Here is a 12,712-nt window from a genome sequence, read left to right as displayed (position 1 = left end):
TTTTAGTTTCATATTCCTTTTAAAATAGAAGTCAGTGAGCAAAGTGCTTTCCTCATGAAGTTCATGAAAATTACACACACACATTTGTTTCCTGCCAATTTACAATGGAATAGGCAGCTGCCATCCATTGTGTACACTGTGTAAGAATTCTATTTTATATTTTAATTACGGTATGTAACTTGTTTTTACACATGTTGTAACCCACCCTGAGCCTGCTATGCAGTGGATGGTGGGCTAGAAGTGTTTGGTATGAAATGGTTCTGAGCTCTGTTTGTGAGCAGAAAGAAGTAAGTAGCCACTATAAGCACATGTGTATAAAAGCAGCCACTGAGTTAGAGGTCACTGTGGACTAACCCAAAATCTATTATATAGCAACTTATTCCAGGCTTCCTTTGAACATACAAATGGGGAAAGCAGAGCCATGCTTTTTCCAGATTCCTCATTACATTGACAGAGGCCTGCATACATGCCATTATATGGACACAGGCACCGTTCCAGCTTCCAAATGAGCATATGATGGTCAGGAGCAGGAGAGTATATGCTATTTCCCCTCCCACTCCATGCGTTCACAAAAAGTCTGAAAAGACCTAAAAAGGCGTTCACTAAGAAGGTTATTTAAGCACCAAAATATGTCTTTCAGGTTGGAATTGTTCAGTATGGAGAAAACGTAACACATGAATTTAACCTCAACACTTACACAAACACAGAAGATGTGCTTGCTGCAGCAAATGATATTATTCAGAGAAAAGGCCGTCAAACTATGACAGCTCTTGGAATTGACACAGCAAGGTAGGCCATAAAATAGTATGAAGTTAACATCCTATGCTTGACTTACTGCATCTGCCACCATCTTGGATTTTCTCAAGTATGCATATTATTGCAATTCACAAGTTAATTTTTATATCAATTGATATAACCATGCCTTACTCAGCACTTACATCCTTCTAGGTTCATTGGAGTCAGTGGTTTTAGAAGGGTGTAACTCTAATTAATCAACATTAATCCTGTCTCAAAAATGCACCTCTATTGAGGTTTGGGCCATGTGCAAATTTAAATTGATCTAGAGGAACCTGGATAATCAATTCCAACAATCAGTTACTGCATTGATTAACAGCCATATATGCAAGAAGGTGAATGAGACTGCTAAAGACAATGGGTCAGTTCCAGCCAGCCTTTCCATTGATGAAAAAGAAAGGAAAGGGTCTTCTCTTACCACCAAAAAGGTTATGTTGGGTATCATAGGAGCTGCATGGACAAAAGTCATGTATGACAGGGGTTGGAGTAAGGAGGAGAACTAGCAAAGACTTAAAAAGCTTGCTGGATCCAATCAGATCTTTGGATTTAAAGAGGTGCTGTATGGGGAATCTTAGCTTTGCGGTCAGATTGTAACACAGAAGATAATGGTAGATTTCTAACATAACTACCACTAGCAACTCTCAAAGAAAGAGGCAGTTCTTCTCTTTTGAAACTTTGTTTATTGTAGGGAGGTTGGAGGGTTCTCTTGGTGCTCCATAGTTACTAGGGATGGGCACAAACTGCATTTTTGCGGTTCAGTTCATGGTTCCTGACTGAACCATGAACTGATACAGCAGTTTGTGAACCGAACTGGCCTGTATTGGTTCATGAGCTACTTAAAGTTTAAACCGCTGCTCTGAGCTGGCTTTTTGTGGGAAGCAGTGTTTAAATGGCTCTGAGCCATTTAAACCAAACAGCTGTATGGTAGTCCCCTACTGCTCAGCTATTTGGAAACCTCTGCTTTCTGCTCCTTGTGACTTTTTGCAGTGGCTTAAATAGTTCAAAGCCATTTAAATCAAACAGCTGAGCAATGGGGAGCTGTTTCTTGTGAAGAACTGCCTCAAACTGCATCAAAATTCATGGAACTTTGTAGCAGTTCTTCAATTCATTAACATCGCTTTGTGGACCACTAACTAGCCAGAATTCATAATGAACTTTAGTTTGTCAGCCAGTTTGTGCCTATCACTAATAGGTACTGTTAAATTTTATGTTGGCTGTACACTATGCTATGTGTTGCTTATCACTGATTACCATCCTTGGTTCCTAGGAGGTTTGCTGTTTCTTCTTGAGGTTCTTCTCACTCTTTCTCTGCCTCCTTAGGAAGGAAGCTTTCACAGAAGCTCGCGGTGCTCGCAGGGGGGTACAAAAAGTTATGGTAGTTGTGACTGATGGAGAATCTCATGACAACTTCCGATTACAAGAAGTGATTGAGGATTGTGAAAAAGATAATATACAAAGATACTCAATTGCTGTAAGTGATGTGTTTCCAGACTGTAAGGAAATCCTCATTGCCACAATCACACACAGAGCTTTTCAAATATGCTGCACATCAGATATGCAATACCTGGGTGGAAATGTGTGTTTTTTAAAGAACAACTTAAAAAATTTAAAAATCAGGTCCTAAAAATATTGTGTTGTATAAGCAGATATAAAACCTGATTGTTAAGTTTGTGATTTAATACAAGAAAGGAATGGTCATGACCTAGATAGCCCAGACAAGCCCAGTCTCATGATATCTCAGAAGCTAAGCAGGATTGACTCTGGCAAGTACTTGGATGGGAGATCTCCTTGGAATACCAGAGTCAGGTTCAGGCATAATTCAGCCACTTCTCTGAATATCCTCCATGCCCCCATCAGGGGTGAGTCACCAGTGGTCACCATGACTTCCAGGTACACATGCACACACATAAAAATACAAAGAATGCAAAAGAGAGAGAAAGGAAATAGAACAGAGATCAATCAACTTAGAAAATACACAGTAGATTTAGAAGGAGTTAAAAGTATGTCAGCTCAACATGCAGAGGTTTTAAAGTGGTACAGAAAACACAGCAACATCATGAAGATGTTGAAAAAGTAAAGGAAGATAAATAACTGAAAGCTAATCAAGAGAAAAAAGCAAGCCTAGAACAAGGAAACAGAGACATTAGAGCTGAAAAGCAGACAAAATAATGTTAAAAGATTAGTAGAAGGATCAGAAGATGTCAGCAGCTTTTTCTGGAAGAAATCTGTTGCTCTCAATTTAGAACATATCAACTGAGTGAGCAAATCAAATTAGATCAAAATTTTCTAGTAAAAATTCACCCTGTGATATAATTATAGTTTTCTTTTCAAAATACATACATTAAAGACCAACTTCTAAAAGCAGTCAGAGTTTAATTAAAGATTTATGTTGACAGTAATGAAATTCAACTTATGGTAGATTTACTTAAATCTATACTGCAAAACAGAAGACAGTTTAGTTTTTTTTTAACTTTACACTTAATTGCTTTCAAAAAAATAACAAATGGGGAATCTCTTTAATGCATTTGTATTTATATGTAACTTTTCTCCCCAGTTTGGACTCAAAGCAATTTTGAGAACATAATTCTCCCTTCCTCTGCTTTCCCACAACAGTGAGGTAGGCCAAGCCTGAGGTCACCCAGTGAGCTCCCGTAGTAGAAATAGGGATTTGAAGCCAGATCACCTAGGATCCTAGTCTGCCACACTTTCCATTACTCCACACTGGCTCTCAACTATTTAAACTATTCTCTCTCGGCTTGGCTTCGCGAACGAAGATTTAAGAAGGGTGCAATAGTCCACGTTTGCTGCAGGCTCGCTGGTGGCTGACAAGACCAATGTGGGACAGGCAGGTCCGGCCACAGCGGCTGCAGGGAAAAGTCTGATTTGGGGTTGGTGCTGTAGCAGTGCGATTCTTCCTCAATCTCCTTTTGTCCTCAAGACCAGCTATGCGTGTGTTCTCAAAGGAAGAGACAGCCTGGTGGATGGTGTGCCTCCATGCTTTGCGATCTGAGGCTAGGTCAGACCACTGGTGATGGTTGATGTGACAGGTGCTAAGGGATTTCTTCAAGGAGTCCTTGTACCTCTTCTTTGGTGCCCCTCTATTTCGATGGCCGGTGGAGAGTTCGCCATACAGGGCAATCTTGGGAAGGCGGTGGTTTTCCATCCTAGAAATATGCCCTGCCCAGCGCAGCTGCGTCTTCAACAGCAGTGCCTCGATGCTGGTAACCTCTGCCCGCTTGAGGACTTCAGTGTTGGTCACAAAGTCACTCCATTATTGAAATATAAAATGGCATGGTTAATCATTAAATATAAACAAGAATTTGAGAACCTCTTAAAATAATGAGGATTCCTAGAAAATGATTTAAAAATGATAAGCACATTAGAGAAATAAGAACTCATAGGGCGTTTTCGCACTGACCTTCAAGTGGCGCGACCACCCGCTTCACACCGGAGGATCTGCCCGGATTTCGCACAAGAAGCGCCGGCGCACCCAAAAGAGCCGGCTACTTCCGTCGCGAAACCCGCTCAAACGTTTTCCTGCTTCTTGGCGGTTTCCGTTTGAGCGGGTTTCGCGACGGAAGTAGCCGGCTCTTTTGGGTGCGCCGGCGCTTCTTGTGCGAAATCCGGGCAGATCCTCCGGTGTGAAGAGGGTGGTCGCGCTACTTGAAGGTCAGTGCGAAAACGCCCATAGTGACAAATGAAGCAGTCTTTTTAGTAACAATAGAAACAGAGACTCAGCCCTCAGCCAAGCAAATAGCAACAGATTCAGCATTAAGGTTAGAGGCCATGACAGTACTTTATATAGTAGCAGCAGATAATTAGTGAATAGTTAGCATTATTGCTTTGTGTAAATCTTTTTTATCTTTCTCTTTGTGATTGCAAGCTGGAACCAACAGAGGTAAGTACTTTAAATATAAATGGACAATAATCCTATTAAGAGAAGAATCATAGCTAAGGAAATTAAATGATAAAAATTATAGTATTCTAGTATAATGCACAAAACCCATAAATGTGAACAACAGGTGAAGTTCTCATATGGCCTATTTTTAGGAGATGCATATGAGTCTTCAATACAGATAGAACTATGAAAGGAAAAAATCATTTTGTTCCATGTAAGATAAATATAGGTAAGTATGTGAGGCTGGGATAACTATGTAAAGTTTGGTAAATAGGTGTGTTATATATAAGGAGGTGCTGGAGAAGAATCTTGAGGGTCCCTTGGACTGCAAGAAGATCAAATTAGTCAGTCCTAAGGGAAATCAACCCTGACTGTTCCCTGAAAGGTCAGATGCTGAAGCTGAAGCTCAAATACTTTGGCCACCAAATGAGAAGGGAGCACTCACTGGAGAAGACCCTGTTGCTGGAAAAGACAGAAGGCAAAAGAAGAAGGGGATGGAAAAGATGAGATGGCTAGACAGAGTTACTGATGTGACTAACACATAAGAACATAAGAGAAGCCATGTTGGATCAGGCCAATGGCCCATCAAGTCCAACACTCTGTGTCACACAGTGGCAAAAAATTTTATATACACACATACACTGTGGCTAATAGCCACTGATGGACCTGTGCTCCATATTTTTATCTAAACCCTTCTTGAAGGTGGCTACACTTGTGGCCGCCACCACCTCCTGTGGCAGTGAATTCCACATGTTAATCACCCTTTGGGTGAAGAAGTACTTCCTTTTATCCATTTTAACCTGTCTGCTCAGCAATTTCATCGAATGCCCACGAGTTCTTGTATTGTGAGAAAGGGAGAAAAGTACTTCTTTCTCTACTTTCTCCATCCCATGCATTATCTTGTAAACCTCTATCATGTCACCCCGCAGTCGACGTTTCTCCAAGCTAAAGAGTCCCAAGCGTTTCAACCTTTCTTCATAGGGAAAGTGCTCCAGCCCTTTAATCATTCTAGTTGCCCTTCTCTCTCCAATGCTATAATATCCTTTTTGAGGTGCGGCGACCAGAACTGCACACAGTACTCCAAATGAGACCGCACCATCGATTTATACAGGGGCATTATGATATTGGCTGATTTGTTTTCAATTCCCTTCCTAATAATTCCCAGCATGGCGTTGGCCTTTTTTATTGCAAATGCACAGTGTCTTGACATTTTCAGTGAGTTATCTACCACGACCCCAAGATCTACCACGACCTCTTGGTCAGTCTCTGCCAGTTCACACCCCATCAACTTGTATTTGTAGCTGGGATTCTTGGCCCCAATGTGCATTACTTTGCACTTGGCCACATTGAACCGCATCTGCCACGTTGACGCCCACTCACCCAGCCTCAACAGATCCCTTTGGAGTTCCTCACAATCCTCTCTGGTTCTCACCACCCTGAACAATTTAGTGTCATCCGCAAACTTGGCCACTTCACTGCTCACTCCCAACTCTAAATCATTTATGAACAAGTTAAAGAGCATGGGACCCAGTACCGAGCCCTGCGGCACCCCACTGCTTACCGTCCTCCACTGCGAAAACTGCCCATTTATACTCACTCTCTGCTTCCTATTAATTAGCCAGTTTTTGATCCACAAGAGGACCTGTCCTTTTACTCCATGACTCTCAAGCTTTCTAAGGAGCCTTTGATGAGGAACTTTATCAAAAGCTTTCTGGAAGTCAAGGTAAACAACATCTATCGGGTCTCTTTTGTCCACATGTTTGTTCACCCCCTCAAAGAAATGTAACAGGTTAGTGAGGCAAGATCTTCCCTTGCAGAACCCATGCTGAGTCTTCCTCAATAACCGTGTTCATCAATGTGCCTACTCATTCTGTCCTTGATAATGGTTTCTACCAACTTTCCCGGTATTGAAGTCAGACTGACTGGCCTGTAATTTCCCGGGTCTCCTCTGGAACCTTTTTTAAAGATGGGGGTGACATTTGCTACCTTCCAGTCCTCAGGAACGGAGGCAGATTTCAATGAAAGATTACAGATTTTTGTTAGAAGATCCACAAGTTCAACTTTGAGTTCTTTCAGAACTCTCGGATGTATGCCATCCGGACCCGGTGACTTATTAGTTTTTAATTTTTCAGTTGTAGGACCTCCTCTTTTGTCACCTCAATCTGACTCAGGTCTTTCAATACCCCTTCCAAAATTAGTGGTTCTGGGGCGGGCAAAAAGTTCTCATCTTCCACAGTGAAGACGGAGGCAAAAAATTCATTTAGCTTCTCAGCCATTTCCCTATCCTCCTTCAGTAATCCTTTTACCCCATGGTCATCCAAGGGCCCCACTGCCTCCCTGGCTGGTTTCCTACTTCTAATATATTTGAAGAAAGTTTTGAGCAGACTTCTGAGGATGGTAGAAGGATGGTAGAAGACAGGAGGATGGTAGAAGACAGGAGGGCCTGGCGTGACTTTGTCCATGGGGTCACAAAGAGTCAGACTCGACTGTGCGACTGAACAACAACAACAACAAATATAATGAATTGTTTCTATATCTTTTCTTTCTTTTTTGTATTTGTAAGTGGAAGTGAAAACAAAGCTGTTCAGGTTCCTCTAAAACCCAAGGGACTAATGAGGCCTCCCCACTACTACCACCATAAATATTCCCCATAAACTCTACTGCTACCAGGGTTTTGGGGTTTTTTTTAGCAGGAATGCAGTTCTGGCTGGCTTGGCATCTGAGAGTGTGGCCTAATATGCAAACGAGTTCCTGCTGGACTTTTTCTACAAAAGCCCTGTGTGAAACAATTTATTTTTTATTATTATTTATTAGTTTATTTCTATTCTGCCCCTTCCCCCTTTTGGGGGGCTCAGAATGGAGTACAACAGTTTAAATTAAGATCACAATAAAATCATAATAAAATCAACTTCAGCAATCAGTAAAATGCAATAGGTTAGTTCAGCATGATGATATGAAGCAAGATAGTATAGCACCACAATACAGTGGTGCAGCAGGCCATAAGGGCATAGGGGGAGGTCAACCGATCTAATATGTGGATAGATGCCCGCTGCCTCATTCAAAGACCTGGCAGAACAGCTCCGTTTTACAGGCCCTACAAAAGGCCAACAAGCCAGGTACGGCCCGAATCTCCATAGGGAGCTGATTCCACCAGGTTGGAGCCAGGACCGAAAAAGCCCTGGTAGAGGCAAGATGGGCATCGCTTGGGCCGGGAACTATCAGAAGATCTTGGGAGGCCAAACTAAGCGACCTCTGGGACGTATAGGGAAGGAGACGGTCCCGTAGGTATGTTGGTCCCAGGCCATGTAAGGCTTTAAAAGTCAAAACTAACACCTTGAAACGGATCCGGTTCTCTATAGGCAGCCAGTGCAGGTCGCGGAGCACCGGCCGTATGCTCACGCATATAGGTGATGCAGTCAGCAGGTGAGCTGCAGCATTCTACACCTGCTGCAGTTTCTGGATCAGTTTCAGGGGCAAGCCAGCATAGAGCGAGTTATAGTTGTCCAGCCTAGAAGTGACCACTGCATGGATCACTGTAGCCAGATCTTGGGAGGATAGGTATGGTGCTAGCTGCCTGATCTGCCATAGATGGAAGAAGGCAGACCGTGCAGCTGTTATGACCTAGACCTCCATGGAGAGGGAGGCATCCAGAATCACTGTCAGTGGTGATGTCAATGGTGGTGTGGCTTAATATGTAAATAAGTTCCTGCTGGGCTTTTTCTACAAAAAAACAGCCCTGACTGCTACTCTCCAGAATGACTACCAGTGTTCCAAAGAGGGTCTGCTTCCTGACATGTGAAGTTGCCCATGGTGTGACAAGGGAAGCGAAGCACACACTTTTTGACTAAAATATTTTCTTCTTGTTGTTTTTTTAATGCCATAGATTCTTGGCTCCTACAACAGAGGGAATCTAAGCACCGAGAAATTTATTGAGGAAATAAAATCAATTGCAAGTCAGCCAACTGAAAAGCATTTCTTCAATGTCTCAGATGAATTTGCTCTGGTTACTATTGTGGAAGCTCTTGGAGAAAGAATATTTGCCCTGGAAGGTATTCTCCCCCCCCCCCACTCTTTTCTTAAATTTTAATGATTTCCTACAGTGTAATTGCAGCAGAGAAAGGATTGCCTGGCCTGCCATTGAGTATTGCTATTATGTACCTTAATAAGCTAGGTTGATTTTGGAATGTATCTCTTTCCCCCCTCCCCAAACAATCTCTCTCTTGACTCTAAAGTTTCCTGATTCACTTCTAAAAAAATATGAGAATAGGTAGTTGCCCCGTTAGGTAGACCAGTAATCCAGTGAGGCAGAAATGCCTTTTCAGTCAGGATAGAGAGAAATTCAGCAATGCAAAAATGCTGCTGCTGATAAATACTGAGGAATATATGCATGTTATGGACATTAGCTACTATTATTTTCTAATCTTTTGTTCTACTTCACAATATCTATAACAGGCAAGAATAATTGAACATCCTTGGGATTTGTGCCAGTGACTTTGTCTGTTTACAGTCATTAGAGCATGTGGGATGCAAAAGTTGGCCAGAGGCACTAGGATTCCTGAGCCATAATCATGTATAGGCTGAAACCTGTGGGAGATTGCCACATTTGGCTCTTGTGAGGGTCCTTCCATATCTAGCTTGGCATTCTGTCCAACAATGATAGCCAGCAGCTTGGTCTCAGGGAAGCTGGCAAGTAGGGTGTGATGGTACTAGCCACTTTTCAAAGTCTAACTACACATTACATTCTTCCCAGGTACATCCCCAGGCTGGGTAATAGCATGTTCTGGAAGCTCCATACATGGGTACTGGGACTATAATGTATGTGTGAGGAGAAGGGGATTTGACCTTCATTGCTGTGGGGTTTTCCCAGCCTGAAAAAGCCATCAAGAAGCTTCCGTTTGCTCCATCAGGAACACTGACATACAGCAGTATCAGTGAACATGTAGCCACAAAGGGGCTAATAGTGGCTTCCTAGGCCAGTTTCAGCATATGAAAATAGCACAAATGGAAGATTTAAGTTCTTTTCCCCCAAGTGTTATATTACCAGTCTGAACTGGGTGCCTGTATGCCTCAGAAACACGAAGCTCTCAGAACTTGTTTGTGACTCAGTCCAGGGATGTGTGTGTGTGTTTGTGTGTCAAGCTGCCGCTGTCTTATGGCAAACCCCCCAAGGGGCTTTCAGAGGTGGTTTTAGGCAGGGGTCAATTCATAGAAAAAGAGGTGCCGAAGCTCATTAGCACAACTTATTTACATAGCTCATTTGCATATGCCACATACCCCTGACATCACCGGAAGGTGTATTAAATTATATCACCTTACAATGTTTCTTGAATTATAATTGTCATAATAAAACCTTACTTTTTAATACTTTTTAAATTATTTTCTCCTATGTGGCCACAGTGGCATGATGAAGATTTCCATCTGTCTGCTTTATATGTTTTTATTTTCCCATTTTGTGGGGGAAAATGTTAGAAAGTTTGTCAGATCTTTGAGTTCAGCAAAATTCTCACAGGGGGGGTTGAACAATGGAGCACAGAAGCAAATATTTCTTTTGGAGGGGGGGGTGCGGATAAGAAAGAAAGAGCACAATAAAATTTAGAGGTTCCAGAGCTCTGCTCCTGTGAGCTCCTGCCCAAAATGAGGCCTGGTTTTAGGATTCCCAGACCTCCGCCTGGGGGATCCTCCATTCCAGGACCCCTCCCCTAGTGCCAATCAGCAGGAACTTTCTTGCCACTAATACCCTTAGTCACTGTTCTTTGGAGTGCCCCGTCAACCAGGAGCAGCATTTGGGAAGACATTTTGGGCTACAGTGGGAGGGAGGAGTGAAAAAATTCCTTGTGTCTGCAGAAATGCTCTGATGGATCCCAGCCAATTAAATTAAATCAAGTTTGTGGGGGGGAGGTAGGCTTGCCAGTCCCCAGGTCCCAGAGGGGGATCCCCCAGTTTTGCAGACTCCTCCCTGCCTCCAGCTGGCTGGCCAGCAGGGGAAAGCCCCACCCCAACAGCCCCCATGTGCCTTTAAATCTCAGCAGGCTTAGAAGATGCTTGCAATTGTTTGTGTTTTGGAACATATGTGTGCCTTTAAATCTCAAGAGTAGGAAAGCAGGGGACAGGGTGAGCAGGCAGAGAGCAGAGTCCCTCTGTTTTGCATTTGCTTCGGGTCAGTCATTTCTATAGTAAAATTGATAGGAAAGAGTTAGCTAGAACTTAATTATGGGATCGCATCTCCTAGGCTGCTCTCCTTTCTTGATCCTGTGTGAAAAAGCTGGTTGAAATACAGTGGATTGTTACATTCAGAAACTCCCCTGAGTAAATTGCCCCAGTGAGATTAGAAAAGTGCGGGCTTGCAAATTGGTTATTTTGGCTGCTTTGTGAGTGTATGTGCATGTCCCTTTAAAAAGCCATGCTTGAAAATGCTTCCAGAGTAGGCTTCCCAACCCTCCCGCCCTGGCGGGGGACCCCAGGATTTCCACCCTCTTCCCCCGCTCCCCAAAAAAATGGAAGAGGGAGGAGGGGGGAAATGGCGCCGGGGAGCATGGCGAGCCACCCCATCCCAGAGCAGGCGAGGCTGCTGCACCACTGCCACCCCCTCCCCGCCCACCGCAGCTGCTCCTCCGAGATGGGCCCAGGCTGAGCCCATCTCGGAGGAGCAGCCAAGAGGCGGCAGCAGCGCAGGCAAAACCAGGGGAGGGCGGAGGCAGGCCAGGAGCATGGTGAGCCGTGAATCCGGGACCTTCTAGGACTCGCGGCTCACCACGCCCCCGGCCCGCCTCCACCCCCCTCCAATTCCACCCCAGAGGCGGAGCGGGCGAGGCCGCCGCGCTGCTGCTGCCTCTTCTCCGCGCGCTGTGGCTGCTCCTCCGAGATGGGCTCAGGCTGAGCCCATCTCGGAGGAGCAGCCACGGCAAGCGGAGAAGAGGCCACAGCTGCGTAGCGGCGTCGCCCGCTCCAAGACGGGGCAGCTCGCCACGCTCCCCGGTGCCGTTTTCCCCCCCTCCCCCTAGCTCCACCCCAGTGTCTCCTGGCTCCACCCCCAAAGTCTCCCGGCTCCACCCCCAAAGTCCCCAGATATTTCTGGGGTTGGACTTGGCAACCCTATTCCAGAGTCTGACAAGGGGAATTGTGGGGGTTTGGCAAATTTCACTTTTGTTTAGTGGAAGTGCAGCTGCCAGGGTAGGCAAAAAAAGAGGATGAGGAAATGAAGACTGTATTCAGGGGAACTGCACTGCTGTATTTTTATATATTTATTTAGGGAATGGGAAAGCCTTCCGGCTCCACCCCCAAAGTCTCCTGGCTCAACCCCCAAAGCCCCCAGATATTTCCTGAGTGAGACCTGGCAACCCGGGCAGGGGGGATAGACCTCAAACCATCAGCAATAGAACTGCCACAATTAAACACGAAAAACTATGCTGGGGGAAACAGTGTTGATTGAAATCAAGGCACTGGGGAGGTTAAATCTTTCTTCTTGGCACTATTCTTGCAATGCAAAGCCTTTGTACATACACAGCCTGCCAGTTGTAATCAGTCACACAATACCAGTCTTTCTTCCCTATCGCAGTTAATAGCTTAGGGGGAGGACAATTATCTCTTGGGAAGGAAATTGCTGCAGGAAAAGTTGGACTACTCCTTCCCCAACACTGTGGACCCAATCCAATTTGGGCCCTTTGCAGCTGTTGGGGTTTTTGTAATGTTGGAAAAATTCAACATGGCTCTCTGAAATGATGTGTAATTTGATCTTGATGTCTTTCTCTTTCCAGACTTTGTGGTCTATCGTGGGCTTGAGCTGTTTCAGCTACCAGCCAGACCTTGTTTCTCTTTTGCAACCCCACTTGCTCTGTCCTTAGATTGCAAATTCTGTTTCCTCTGCAATATTTAATGAGCTATTGATATTGAAAAAAAATGCAACCAAGGCAGGAATCAGAGCAATTTGCAAATGACTGAATTCCCTAAAAGGGAAAACATCTGTGTATACTTCATACACAAGCATCTCAGTCTTCCCTAGGTAATAAGATTGAGCTTGCT

General features: G+C 44.2%; 1 protein-coding gene across 1 annotated transcript in view; it reads left to right on the top strand.

The window, feature by feature from the left end:
* The window catches only part of ITGA1 (integrin subunit alpha 1), a 107,890-nt gene that overhangs the window by 54,073 nt on the left and 41,105 nt on the right, over nucleotides 1-12,712 (top strand). The window contains exons 7-9 of the mRNA XM_060236013.1: nucleotides 641-789; nucleotides 2,116-2,266; nucleotides 8,577-8,742. Of these exons, the coding sequence (XP_060091996.1) occupies nucleotides 641-789; nucleotides 2,116-2,266; nucleotides 8,577-8,742 (466 nt within the window). The remainder of the gene's footprint in view (nucleotides 1-640; nucleotides 790-2,115; nucleotides 2,267-8,576; nucleotides 8,743-12,712) is intronic.

The sequence above is a fragment of the Heteronotia binoei genome, chromosome 4 (assembly GCF_032191835.1).
Source record: "Heteronotia binoei isolate CCM8104 ecotype False Entrance Well chromosome 4, APGP_CSIRO_Hbin_v1, whole genome shotgun sequence".
NCBI lineage: Eukaryota > Metazoa > Chordata > Lepidosauria > Squamata > Gekkonidae > Heteronotia > Heteronotia binoei.
Note: the sequence above shows the minus strand (reverse complement) of the source record. Positions and strands in the feature narration are given on the sequence as shown.